Source organism: Thalassophryne amazonica, chromosome 10, assembly GCF_902500255.1.
Source record: "Thalassophryne amazonica chromosome 10, fThaAma1.1, whole genome shotgun sequence".
Lineage (NCBI taxonomy): Eukaryota > Metazoa > Chordata > Actinopteri > Batrachoidiformes > Batrachoididae > Thalassophryne > Thalassophryne amazonica.
This window is the reverse complement of record NC_047112.1, coordinates 57651761-57665386: the sequence shown is the minus strand read 5'-3', so window position 1 is coordinate 57665386 and position 13626 is coordinate 57651761. Positions and strand designations below refer to the sequence as shown.

The 13626-nt window shown below is 41.5% G+C and overlaps 1 protein-coding gene across 1 annotated transcript in view; it reads left to right on the top strand.

Annotated features, from left to right (window-relative positions):
• Positions 1 to 13626, top strand: part of slc5a5 (solute carrier family 5 member 5) — a 102756-nt gene that overhangs the window by 70203 nt on the left and 18927 nt on the right. Inside the window, exons 10-11 of the mRNA XM_034179171.1 lie at positions 1724 to 1794; positions 2275 to 2361. Coding sequence (XP_034035062.1) covers positions 1724 to 1794; positions 2275 to 2361 — 158 coding nt within the window. The remainder of the gene's footprint in view (positions 1 to 1723; positions 1795 to 2274; positions 2362 to 13626) is intronic.

The following is a 13626-nucleotide window of genomic DNA, read 5'->3' as shown; positions in this document are numbered from 1 at the left end:
GCAGTTGTCCTGTCCCCTTTGCAGAAGAGCACCCCCAGAGTATGATGTTTCCACCCCATGCTTCACGGTTGGGATGGTTTTCTTGGGGTTGTTCTCATCCTGTAAACATGGTAAGTGGAGTTGATTCCAAAAAGCTCTATTCTGGTTTCATCTGACCACATAACCTTCTCCCATGCCTCCTCTGGATCATCCAGATGGTCACTGGTGAACTTCAAATGGGCCTGGACATGTGCTGGCCTGAGCAGAGGGACCTTGCTGCCCTGCAGGATTTTAAACCATGACAGCATCATGTGTTACTAATGTAATCTTTGTGACTCTGGTTCCAGCTCTCTTCACGTCATTGACCAGGTCCTCCTGTGTACTTCTGAGCTTTCTCAGAATCATCCTTACCCCACAAAGTGAGATCTTGCATGGAATCCCAGACTGAGGGAGACTGACAGTCATCTTGTGTTTCTTCCACTTTCTAATAAATAATCACAACAGTTGTTGTCTTCTGCCAAGCTGCTTGCCTGTTGTCCTTTAGTCCATCCCAGCCTTGTGCAGGTCTACAGTTTTGTCCTTGGTGTCCTTAGACAGCTCTTTGGTCTTGGCTATGGTGGACAGGTTGGAGGCGTGATTGACTGAGTGTGTGAACAGGTGTCTTTTATACAGGTAACAAGTTCAAACAGGTGCAGTTAATACAGTGTAGAATAAGAGGGCTTCTTAAAGAAAATTAACAGGTCTGTGTGAGCCAGAATTCTTGCTGGTTGGTAGGGGGTCAAATACTTATTTGCAGCAGTAACATACAAATAAATTATTAAAAAATCACACACAATGATTTCTGGATTTTTTTTTTTTTTTTATTATTATGTCTCTCACACTGGACATGCACCTAAGATGAAAATTTCAGACCCCTCCATGATTTCTAAGTGGGAGAACTTGCAAAATCACAGGGTGTTCAAATACTTATTTTCCTCACTGTATGTGGAAAGCTGGAGTTTTGTTAGAAAGGCCAAATCAACATTCATTTATTTTCTATACCCGTCATTTTCTATACTACTAACTCCAGTCAAGCATCATGGGTAGCTGGAGCCTATTCCAGCAATCATAAGGCAAGACGCAGGGCACACCCTGAATAGGACACCAGTCTATCACATGGCTACATAGAAACAGACAAACACATTCACACTTACCGTCAATTTAAAGTTTCCAATTTGCCTAACCTGCATGTCTTATGAGGTGGGAGGAAGCCGGAGCACCTGGAGAGAACCCACGTGAACACAGGAAGAACATGCAAACTCCACACAGAAAAGACCAGGTAGGAAGCAATCCCAAGACTTTCTTGCTGCGAGGCAACAGTGCCACCACTAAGCCACCGTGCCACCCACCATATCAACATGTGGATCCAAAACATCCTATGGCGATGACAATAAAAAAACCCAATGAAATCTCATTGAGTTGCTTTACTGTTTACTGTTACTAGTTGTTAGTTAGTCTGGCAACCGCAACTACTTAATGTAATTCAACAGTGAGGCAGTACTGCAATCTTCTTACAGCAATAAACTATTGTATGTTACAGTAGGAACACTATCAACCGAAAGTACAGAAACACTGCAGAATAACAGTACCCTGCTAGCAACGCTTGCTGCCATTAGAGTAGTGTAAATTAAAACGGAATCTGTTACAGTGCACCCTTTTTGACAGCAGCATTCTTTAACATACAGTATTTTGTTGTCTTTTTAAGCTTTCATTTATGGAGTGTGTTGCATCACCGTAGCTTCTCTCTCCTCCTTCCTGAACTGGGGAGTTCTTCAGGTATATTATTATTTTATATACGTCACCTTCATGTACCTTTCTGTTATTTGTCAAAATGCAGTTTTATAAGATATTCAACTGCAAAATAAAATACTTCCTCAGCTTCAACATATACACTCACCAGCCACTTCATTAGGTATACCTTGCTCATGTGGTTGGGACTACCTTAATTCTTTGTGGCATATACGTATTGAACAAGGTGCAAGAAAAATTCCTGAAGGATTTTGGTCGTTATTGACGCTATAGCAGAATGCAGCTGCCCACATTATTACACCAACAGGAGCCTGAACTGTTTGTAGAAGTCAGAATGGCTCCAAACTTCCCCTCAGATGACTTTGTCCATTCTCAACATCTGAGCTACTAATGAGCAATACTACTTCAGAATGATCCACAGTGAAAGATTTACTGTAGTTTTGTGTTTAAAGTTAGCGACTGATTTGTTTATTGCTTTCCAGAACTTTCTTTGTCTTCTCTCCTCAGGGCTCATTCACAGTCATGGGTGTCGCCAGTGGTCCATTGCTCGGTGTATTCATTTTGGGGATGTTCATCCCACCAACAAACAAGCCAGTGAGTTGACTGAGTTTGTCATCTTTTATACTATATCTTTATATTAAAAGCCAAGTGCCCTCTGTTTGTGTGCGTGTGTTTGGCTTTGATCACGGAGAAACTTGGGTGAGCTGACATTTGCAGTTTGGTATGCTTAAGTATTTTGGGTCAAGGATGAGCGCCGCGAAAATGGTAAGTTGATAGGACTAATGCTTTTGGAGAAAATAGGGATAGTAGATAACAACAGTGAACAATGGCCATTGATAATTAAATTTTGGACTCACACAGCATTACAGCAGGGGGCGGTAAATCATCTAAGCAGTGGAACCTTGCTTCTTGAACGGCTCTCTTTATGAACAAATCAGTTTTTGAACAAAACATTCACCAATTTTCTTATAGTCTTGGTTCATGAACAACTGCCAGCCTCCTGCCAACAAATTCCAAAGAAGAAGAAAAAGAATGTTTAGCTCCCGACAAGAGACGGGTGTCAGTCACACTGCAGCCCTTGCTTTGTGAACACACATGCTCAACAGGATTGTGGAATATGCTCATTGGATTTTCTTTTTTTGTTGGTGTTGCCCGTAAAGAAGCCATTATGGAGCCAAAGAAAGAAAGCAAAGGTGAAAAACTGAAAAGGAAAGTTGTGAGAACCACAACAAAGGTGAAGAAAGAGATAATTTTGAAGCATGAAAATGCTGTCCATGTGTCGTACTTCGCTTTGCAATACAGATGGTTGCCCAGTTCCGGATCACCTTTTTTAAAGTCCTGCTATACGGAGCTATAATGCAACTGAATGTCCTTTAATTGTGTATTGTTGTATTGGGTATTTGGGTGTTATTTAGCTGAAAAAGTCTGGATGGGGTAGCCCTTCTACTTAAAGTGTGAAGCCACGTTATGTGTGGTGCAAACATTTGCCAGAAATGAATCACGACACTCTGCGTCACTTTGGGTTCATTCCTGGCATCTGGCTGGAGCCGTTCTAATGCAGAATGATGCACACTGTGCCCGAGAATGTGTTTTGAACACAAAATGATATAAATTATACTTATTAAATGAGAATTTACTTAGTTTTGAAAGGCACTGTTATACGTTTTTATGAGCAAAAAATGAAGTGTGGAGGTGAGATTTCTCCGGAATTAAAAAGTAAAAGCCCCCACATTCATGCCCATTCGTGATGTTGAGATGACCCCCAAAGTCCACAAGGCTCACAAGTACTGATACGAGGCTGCTGCTTCAGTGATCCGCAACCGGCAAGTTTTCGCGTCAGAGATAAATGCGCGCAGCAATTAAACAGCAAGACATAACACACTGACATTTTCTACCCAAGTAAGTAATTATTTTCCCACTCTAGAACTAAAAACACCGAATGGCTAACTCACCGTTGTTACGTTTTAGAGATCGTTACTTTAAAACTTGCAGGAATGAGTGAGTCAGAAAAAGCGCGCACACCGCAGACACCTGGTTATTTTGATTCCTCTGCTGATCACAAGGATGGATGGATCCAGTCAAGCTTGTGGTCGTTTGTAGACAAAACATCAGTCTTTCCATTGGTACCAAGTATTAGCTTATTCGTACTGATTACGAGAAACGGCAGCGCAAAAACTACAGCAGTGATCCAGAACTGGGCAAGTGACTGTACAGTATGGCAAAATCTTCAATCTGTACCATACTGAAAAACAAAGTGGCGATAAAGGGAGCTAATATTGCCGAAGGAGTGACAATGATTACCAGACAAGGATGGAAGAAAAGTAGTTGCTGATCTGGATAAATGAAGAGCAGTTAGCCAGTGACCTGAGCTGTCTACGAGGAACTAGAACTTCTTCAGAAATGAGCAGCAGAGAGAGGTGATGGAGGAACTGACATCAAGTCTCTTCTGTACAGGTAAGGTGAAATGTAATTGTCTATTTTATTATAATTTTATTTGTCTATTTTATTACTGTACAGTATTTTATTTAACATATTATGCATATTCTTTGTTTTTGTGTGCCCTTTATGCATGAAATGCTGTTAAAAAGGTAAAAACAGTGTTCGTTTTGGTGCCAGGAACAGATTAATCCATTTTATATTCTTTCTTATGGGAAAATTAGTTTTGGTTTAAGAGCAGCACTGTTTAAGAACACCATTTAAGAACAACATTTAAGAAGGAATTAGATTCTAAAACCAAGGTTCCACTGTATAATAAAAGCCAAGTGGCCTCTGTGTACATTTGTGCATGTGTGTAGCTTTCATCACGGAGAAACTGGGTCAGTCTAAAGAGGGCAATGCGCCAGTCTTATGTATTGTAGCTAAATAGATGATCTTATCTTTAAAAAAGTGCTCATAATGTAGAAGGGCTTTTCTTGTTACTGTACATATATGAATACATACAATTAAATTTGTCCTCTGCATTTAACCCATCATAATTACACTTTACACAATCCAACTATTAGGAGCAGTGGGCAGCCACAGTCCAAGGACTTCAGATGTGGAGTTGCTGCCATGCTCAGGGGTAGAGAAAGGCACAGGCCCTAATGATGAGCATGTTTTTGACACATATGTATGATGGTGGTCATTGTATGTTAAATGAAGCTTGCCCACCAGCATACACATTTAATCATGTTACTTGTGCTAGAAAGCAAGGCAGAGTTGTTGCTTTAATTTATAAATATGGGTTCTGCTTAATGGTTCTTGAGAGTCCCGGATTTACATCAGTTGAATGTTTGTTCTCTGCACCATTCAGGCTGCCATGTGCAGTTATGATCAGAAGAACAAAAATCAGGCATGTTACTTTCTCACTGTTTACAAGCCCCTGGACCTATATTCCACATTCTTAGATGAATTTGTTGAGTTTATCTCTGATTTGTCAACTCATGCTGATGATATCCTGATTGTTGGTGACTTCAGTTTCCAAGTAAATAAGCTTATCATTTATAGACTTTACAGAAATGCTGGGATTTGATCAGTGCATTCAGAAACACCCATCAGACTTCATTTGTAGTGTTACTGTTTCAAGACTTGACATTGTTTCTTTTACCTCAGTTGTGTTAGTGCAGCAAATAACATAATATACGCGTATACAAACTGAAATTCACCTTTGTCTTGCTGTTTTTACCCCATAACATTCAGTCATAGATAGTCCAAACTATACCTTTTTGGAATAATTATGATCAGACAATAATGTATTATAGTTTTCAGTATGATTGGAGCATCTCTTAATTTGGACCCCTGTGTAATTCATCAATTGACCCCTACCTAGCCATCTACTGAAAATTCAAGTGGCCGATTGTTTTTTTTGTTTTTTTTCAAAAGACTAGTATTTCTGCCGAATTTGGTGAGTCTATCACCATTTGCAGGATTATTTCATGTATATGCTGCACTATGTCAGCTCACTCATTTATTAACAGTTTCACTGCCTTGTCCACTGGGAGGAGATACTAATTTATCATCTCTGCATCACCTCAGCTCCTCAACATGTGTCATACATTACAGTGATAAAATGCAAACCTTGGGATGATCTTTGATACCACACTGTCCTTTGACCTACACAATGAGAAATCACTAGGATTGCTTTCTTCCACCTCTGAAAAGCAAAGATTCATCCTGTCCTCTCTATAGCTGATGCGGAGACTCTGATCCATGCATTTGCCTCTTGTAGATTGGATTACTGCAATGTCCTATTGTCTGTTTCACTGCAGTCCAGCATTAGAGGTCTCCAACTGGATCAAAATGCTGAACTCTGACTAAGACCAGAAGGTTTGACCATATTACCCCAATTTTGACCTCCCTTCACCAAGGGTGGAGCTAGAGGGGAGGCCGGGGTTGCACTGGTGCCACCCCAGATGATTTACATGTCACGGCACCACGCATCTGGTCAAAAGGAGCCAGTTGCATTTTAAAATCAGTGACACCTGTTACAGTTGGGGGTGGCACTGGACAAGGAAGCCTCAAGTGCAGGACAGCCCAGACAAGGATGGAGAAAAGATTAGTTTATTTACACAGAGTAAATATGGGTGCAGACAAGAGTTAACTGAAGCTTCTTCAAAAGGTGCAGACATAACTCAGGAATCTTCTTAAAAGAGGCAGACAAACTCAGGAATCTTTTTCTTAAAGGTGTAAATGAACTCAGAAATCATCTTTTGAGCAAGGTGAACAAACACAGGAATCTTACAGATGTGAACAAACTTAGGACGGTGCTGATAGCAGAGGGGATACACTCAGAAGACTTAAAAGTGTAGATAAACTTAGGGAGCTGCTTAATAGCTGCTTAATAGCACAATGGACAAACTCAGAAATCTTTTCTCCAAAAAGGGTGAGTTAAACTGAGGTAAATATGCTCCAAAAAACAGGAAAGTTCATATGCAGAGGCAGGATGACAAAGGAATAATAATCTCTCTTCAGGAATAAATATACAAACAAATCAGAGACAGCTGTAGACTTTGGCAGGTGGAAATAATCAGAACTAAAACGTGTAGGGACCTCAAATGAACACCGGAGGGAGGTAGTGGACTCAGACAGGGACTACAACATAAGGGAGCACCAGAGGGGAATAAAGAGTCCAAACAAATATTACAAGAGAAGTGGGTGACCCACTTATCTGTTTAATCCACTCATTCTGATGCACGTGATCCTTAGGAAACTGAAAGCAGTTAACTTTGCCTGCAACAATGTTTTAATAAAAGCCTGCAGCAATCACATCGAGCCGGCATAAATCCAGAAATGAAGCACTTGGTAACCAAATAAATGGGGCTGTTAAGATAGTGGTTCTCCCACTGATATCACTTCCTTTTTCTTCTCCAATGTTGTGACTCATCCGGACATTCCTGGTTTTTAGTGGCACGCGGTTCAAAATCCGAATATTTACCTCTTCAGTAACCACACACCAGGATAGCATTAATTTCAAACAGTTGTTTAATTTTAGTCTGAAATACTCAAAAAATACATATTGTGTCACCTACACTTTAAGGAAGACAATTTTAGAATTTTTTTATTTTTTTTATATTTGTTGTATTTCTTGTATTTGAAAAGGCACTTAAACAAAGTAAAATGTTTCAACTACCAAATGTTCCAATACTTTTGGGGGGCACTGTATCCTAACTGTATGATGTGCAAAATGTGTGTGGTATTATTACTGTTTTGTTTAAGAATGTTTAATTTTCACTGTTGCTGCACTTTGTGTGAAATCATAGTCATATCGTATATCATATCGATAGAGATATATTATTTGGCTTCAGTATTGGGATATGATAATGTGACCATATCATGCAGCCCTACTGTGAACTAGCTGAAAATTTTGAATATTAATTTAAATCCACAAGGGTCTATTTGTCCTGACATTTTTTAGGCTGGAAGTGGGGATTTAATAACATTGTGTAATTGTAAGTGATGCTGGGAGTAACAAGACTGGCTTATTGTTTTCATAGGGTCAGTTAAGAATGAAAAGACAGTAGAGTCAGTGTCAGGCACAGGCACAACCCAGCCCACCAGTGTCTGTGTGTGTGTTACTGTGAGTCTCTGTGTGCATTTTTATTCATATCAAAAAGGGGTCATGGTGTTGGTGCTACTGAAAAATTGTTTTAAATTTTTTACATTGTCATACTTATCAACCCCTTTGAGGGTCCACCTGTATAACCAAGTGAGAAAATCCATAAAATCAACACAAAATCCTTATAACCTCCAAATCGCACCAAAATCTGTTTTATTACAGTACACACAACCGTATAGCGGTATCACATAACTGGGTTTTTGTCCGCATATTATGAGTTGCCACAATGACATTAAAGTCAGGATCATCAGTATTTCCTCCGCAGTTGAATTTCAAACAATAGAGATCAAGTATTTATGCGTCAAGCTGAATTTTATAGAACTGAATGTGTCAAATTTAGTTGTTTTTTTACAGAAACAAGAACTGTGTGTCAGCGGAAATACATTAATAAAATGAAAAATAAATCGAATATAATGAACAAAATGAAACATACCTCAGAACTTCATCAAGTGTATCGAAAATCGCCTCGCCAGTGCCGATGTTGCAGACTGGCATGTCAATGATCCTCGACTTCGCCCCTGTGTTTATTAGGGATGGGTATCGATAACAATATCGATTCTGCTTATCGACCCGATTCATTATCGATTCCCTTGATACCTCTTGTGAATTTTTTGTGCACTAGGTTTTCTATGTCAGCAGGTCAAACAGCATTTTCTTATTGTACACCCGCTCTGTGGAATGGTCTTCCTGCGACCGTGAGACAGTCGTAGTCCGTGGACATTTTTAAGTCAAAACTTAAAGCTTATTTTTATTCTCTTTCGTATGAATAGTTTTTATTTTTTATTCTCTTTCTTAATAGTTTTTATTTTTATCTGTTTTGTTCTTTTACTTCTGTTTTTAATTATGTATTTGAATTTTTAAATTTAATTTATTTATTTTAATTTTTTATGTTGAACTGTTCTATGTGAGGCGCCTTGAGACGGATTTTGTTGTGATTTGGTGCTTTATAAGCCAATTAAATTGAAATTGAACAACATTTTACTGAGTCTTAAAGTAAATCAATATGAAATTGTCACTGGATCCTTAAACTTTGGACATAATAAACTCTACATGTTGGATCCTTGATCTCTGGACATAAATAGGAATAAACAAAATCTGCAGTTTTTGTCAAAAGCAATTCCTTTCAGACATCCATCCATCCATTTTCTTCCGCTTTATCCGGAGTCGGGTCGCGGGGGCAGCAGCTCAAGCAAAGCCGCCCAGACCTCCCGATCCACACACACCTCCCCCAGCTCCTCCGGGGGAACCCCAAGGCGTTCCCAAGCCAGCCGAGAGATGTAGTCCCTCCAGCGTGTCCTGGGTCTTCCCCGGGGCCTCCTCCCAATGGGACGTGCCCGGAACACCTCTCCAGCGAGGCGTCCAGGGGGCATCCGGAAAAGATGCCTGAGCCACCTCAACTGACTCCTTTCGACATGGAGGAGCAGCGGCTCAACTCCGAGCTCCTACCGAGTGACCGAGCTCCTCACCCTATCTCTAAGGGAGCGCCCAGCCACCCTGCGGAGGAAACTCATCTTGGCCGCTTGTACTCGCAATCTCGTTCTTTCGGTCATGAGCCAAATCTCATGACCATAGGTGAGGATCGGAACGTAGATCGATCAGTAAATCAAGAGCTTTGCCCCCCTACTCAGCTCTCTCTTCACTACGATGGTCCGATACAGCGACCGCATCACTGCAGATGCTGCACCGATCTGTCTATCGATCTCACGCTCCATCTGTCCCTCACTCGTGAACAAGACCCCGAGATACTTAAACTCCTCCACTTGAGGCAAGGACACTCCACCGACCTGAAGAGGGCAAAGCACCTTTTTCTGCTCGAGAACCATGGCCTCGGATTTGGAAGTGCTGATTTTCATCCCGGACGCTTCACGCTCGGCTGCAAACCACCCCAGGGCACGCTAAAGGTCCTGATTTGACAAAGCCAACAGAACCACATCGTCCGCAAACAGCAGAGACGAGATTCTGTCTTTCCCAAACCAGACTCCCTCTACACCCTGGCTGCGCCTAGAAATTCTGTCCATAAAAATAATGAACAGAACCAGTGACAAAGGGCAGTCCTGACGGAGGCCAACGTGCACTGGAGACAGGTTTGAGTTAGTACCAGCAATGCGAACCAAGCTCCTGCTGCGGTCGTACAGGGACTGGATAGCCCTTAGCAAAGGACCCCGTACTCCCGGAGCACTCCCCACAGGGTGCCCCGAGGGACACAGTCGAATGCCTTCTCCAGATCCACACATGTGGACTGGTTGGGCGAACTCCCATGAACCCTCGAGCACCCGATGGAGCGTATAGAGCTGGTCCAGTGTGCTGCGACCATGACGAAAACCACACTGCTCCTCCTGAATCCGAGGTTCGACCATCGGTCGAATTCTCCTCTCCAGTACTCTGGAATTCCTTTCAGACATTATTGGCATAAATGTCTTTCCATATATCTGAGCTGAGCTTTTACAGCCAGCTGTGCTTCACGTCAGGATATAATTTATAAAGAATACAGCACGTCTAATTTTTGGGAGGAAAAAAACATTTTAGTCGATTGTAGTTTCTTGTCTGTAATACAACGTTTGTAACAGGTGTCATTTTATTTAAAGCCGCGATTTGTTTTGAAGTTATTAATTCCGATTTTTTTCAAACCATGTATAAGGCCGGGCGGTTGCCAGCCACCCAAAGTGGCTGGACCTGCAATGCAGACTCCCAGACTAGGCTTTGGTGTAAGAGAAATCATCATCTTTATTACAGACTTAGATTCGGTGCACAGGTAATCAAGCAGCGTAGCAGAGGTACAGTCATAATCAAGCAGGGTTCAGTGGCACGAGCACACAGTTATCCGGGATGAAGCAAAAGGCACAGACAAAAAACACAGAGCAGAATACGGTACACAGCAAGGCAAAACAGGACTGAATACAAAGGCTGGAATGTGTAAGACAAAAGACAATGAACTGGCAGTGAGCTGTGAGACTGTGAGAGTTTAAATAAGGAGCAAACAAATCAGGGTGATGTGAAGCAGGTTTGTGGAAGTCTCTGGAAGGGGGTGTGACGGGGGAGACAAAGATTGTGCACAGTGCAAGATAGTGAAGGAAGGAAAGCACAGAGTGGAGTAATGAAAGAGACAAAGACACGTGAGCAGGTGCAGAGAACATAATCAGATGGGCAAAAGGAAAAACCGAGAACCAAGATCAAACAGACAACTAGGACCAAATATGGTATAATTATGAAGAGAATCAGGGCAGAGCATAAACATGAGAATAAATCAAATCAATTTTATTTATATAGCGCCATTTCACAACAACAGTTGCCCCAAGGCGCTTTATATTGCAAGGCAAAAGCCATACAATAATTACAGAAAAACCCCAACGGTCAAAACGACCCCCTATGAGCAAGCACTTGGCGACAGTGGGAAGGAAAAACTCCCTTTTAACAGTCAATCAATCAATTTTATTTATATAGCGCCAAATCACAACAAACAGTTGCCCCAAGGCACTTTATATTGTAAGGCAAGGCCATACAATAATTACGTAAAAACCCCAACGGTCAAAACGACCCCCTGTGAGCAAGCACTTGGCGACAGTGGGAAGGAAAAACTCCCTTTTAACAGGAAGAAACCTCCAGCAGAACCAGGCTCAGGGAGGGGCAGTCTTCTGCTGGGACTGGTTGGGGCTGAGGGGAGAGAATCAGGAAAAAGACATGCTGTGGAAGACAGCAGAGATCAATCACTAATGATTAAATGCAGAGTGGTGCATACAGAGCAAAAAGAAAGAAACACTCAGTGCATCATGGGAACCCCCCAGCAGTCTAAGTCTATAGCAGCATAACTGGGTGATTCTTTAACTACGGGCACTATTGACCTTGTAAATGTACTTTCCACCACACCATTGCCTTACAATATAAAGCGCCTTGGGGTAACTGTTTGTTGTGATTTGGCGCTATATACATGTGCTCTGATGTCACTGTTTATCTCCATAGAAACTACCCAAACAATCTTTCATACAAACTGTTTAAAGGGACATTACAGTGTTGTGGTGGAAATTACGACAATAGTGTGGGACAACTACATTTTGTTTAAAAAAATCACAACAGTTGTATGACATTGAATACCCCAATTATGTTTTGATTATTTTACTGATATTTTATTCAGAGATATTTTAAGACATTAGAAAAAACGTTTCTTTACCATTCATTTTTATCATTGAAGATCAAAAGTCTGGGTGTGGGACAAGCACAAAACAGCAATATTTGCATATAATGATGCTGAAAAAGGTGAAAAAGTCATCATAGACTACTAGAACAAATTTCTTAACACACTTTCATTGTAAAGATAACTATAAAAGTGTGAAATTTCCCCTTTTTTTCTGTTTTTCATACAATATGATCAAAGGACATAATAAGTGCCCATAGTCTAAGAATCACCCAACTAAGGGATGGTTCAGGGTCACCTGATCCAGCCCTAACTATAAGCTTTAGCAAAAAGGAAAGTTTTAAGCCTAATCTTAAAAGTAGAGAGGGTGTCTGTCTCCCTGATCTGAATTGGGAGCTGGTTCCACAGGAGAGGAGCCTGAAAGCTGAAGGCTCTGCCTCCCATTCTACTCTTAAAAACCCTAGGAACTACAAGTAAGCCTGCAGTCTGAGAGCGAAGCGCTCTATTGGGGTGATATGGTACTAAGTTTTATCTGAATTTAAAAGCAGGAAATTAGAGGTCATCCATGTTTTTATGTCTGTAAGACATTCCTGCAGTTTAACTAATTGGTGTGTCTCCTCTGGCTTCATGGATAGATAAAGCTGGGTATCATCTGCGTAACAATGAAAATTTAAGCAATGCTTTCTAATAATATTGCCTAAGGGAAGCATGTATAAAGTGAATAAAATTGGTCCTAGCACAGAACCTTGTGGAACTCCATAATTAACATTAGTCTGTGAAGAAGACTCCCCATTTACATGAACAAATTGTAATCTGTTATGTGTCGGACGCAGCTCGGAGAACCGACCAGCGTTTGAAGGACCCAGTATGAAATAAGCAGAGCACGGTACAAAGGCTAACTGAATTTAATACATAACAGTGATACAAAAAATAACAAAAGAAAGTGCGGTCTGGCGTGGTGCGCTCCCAGCAGCGCTAACGGTCCGGAGCCAGAAGCTGTTCGGACCCAAGGACCCCGCTGACACCCCCCAGGTGGCCGCAACAAACCAAGTCTGTGGAAGAAGGAACCATTATGTGAGTCCACACTCTACACACAGAGAGAACACTTAAAGGTGTACAAACAGCAAACACTTCCTGGCTTGATTACTAATCAGCTTCCCAACATGCAGGCATGGAACATCCAGTTCACAAAACTCCACTGCAGTGGAAGCCGATACATGACTAACATACAGCTCAATATAAAAAGGTGTGAGGGACACCACATTTACTGACTGTATAAATGTTAGTCACAAAATCTAACATACCTCAGGAAGTGTGCTGACGAGCGTGAGACCTCACCCCCTCCTCTTTCACAGACCGTGCATCAAACCCTGGACGTTCTCTGCATCCACTGATGATGAGATGGCTCCCGAGACGACAATCTCACCCGTCTGGTCACAAGGTCGAGTCTCTGGCAAATACACACTGTATACTCCAGTCTTAAATGCCACCATGTTCCAATCCATATAGATGCACCTCAGCTGTGAGTCCTGACGAGCCGCAGGTGATCAGGGTGAGGTCCTGATAACCTCAGCAACACAGCCACTCAGTCCCAAATGCAAGCCACCTGGAAGGAAAAACAAAAGACAGAAACAAA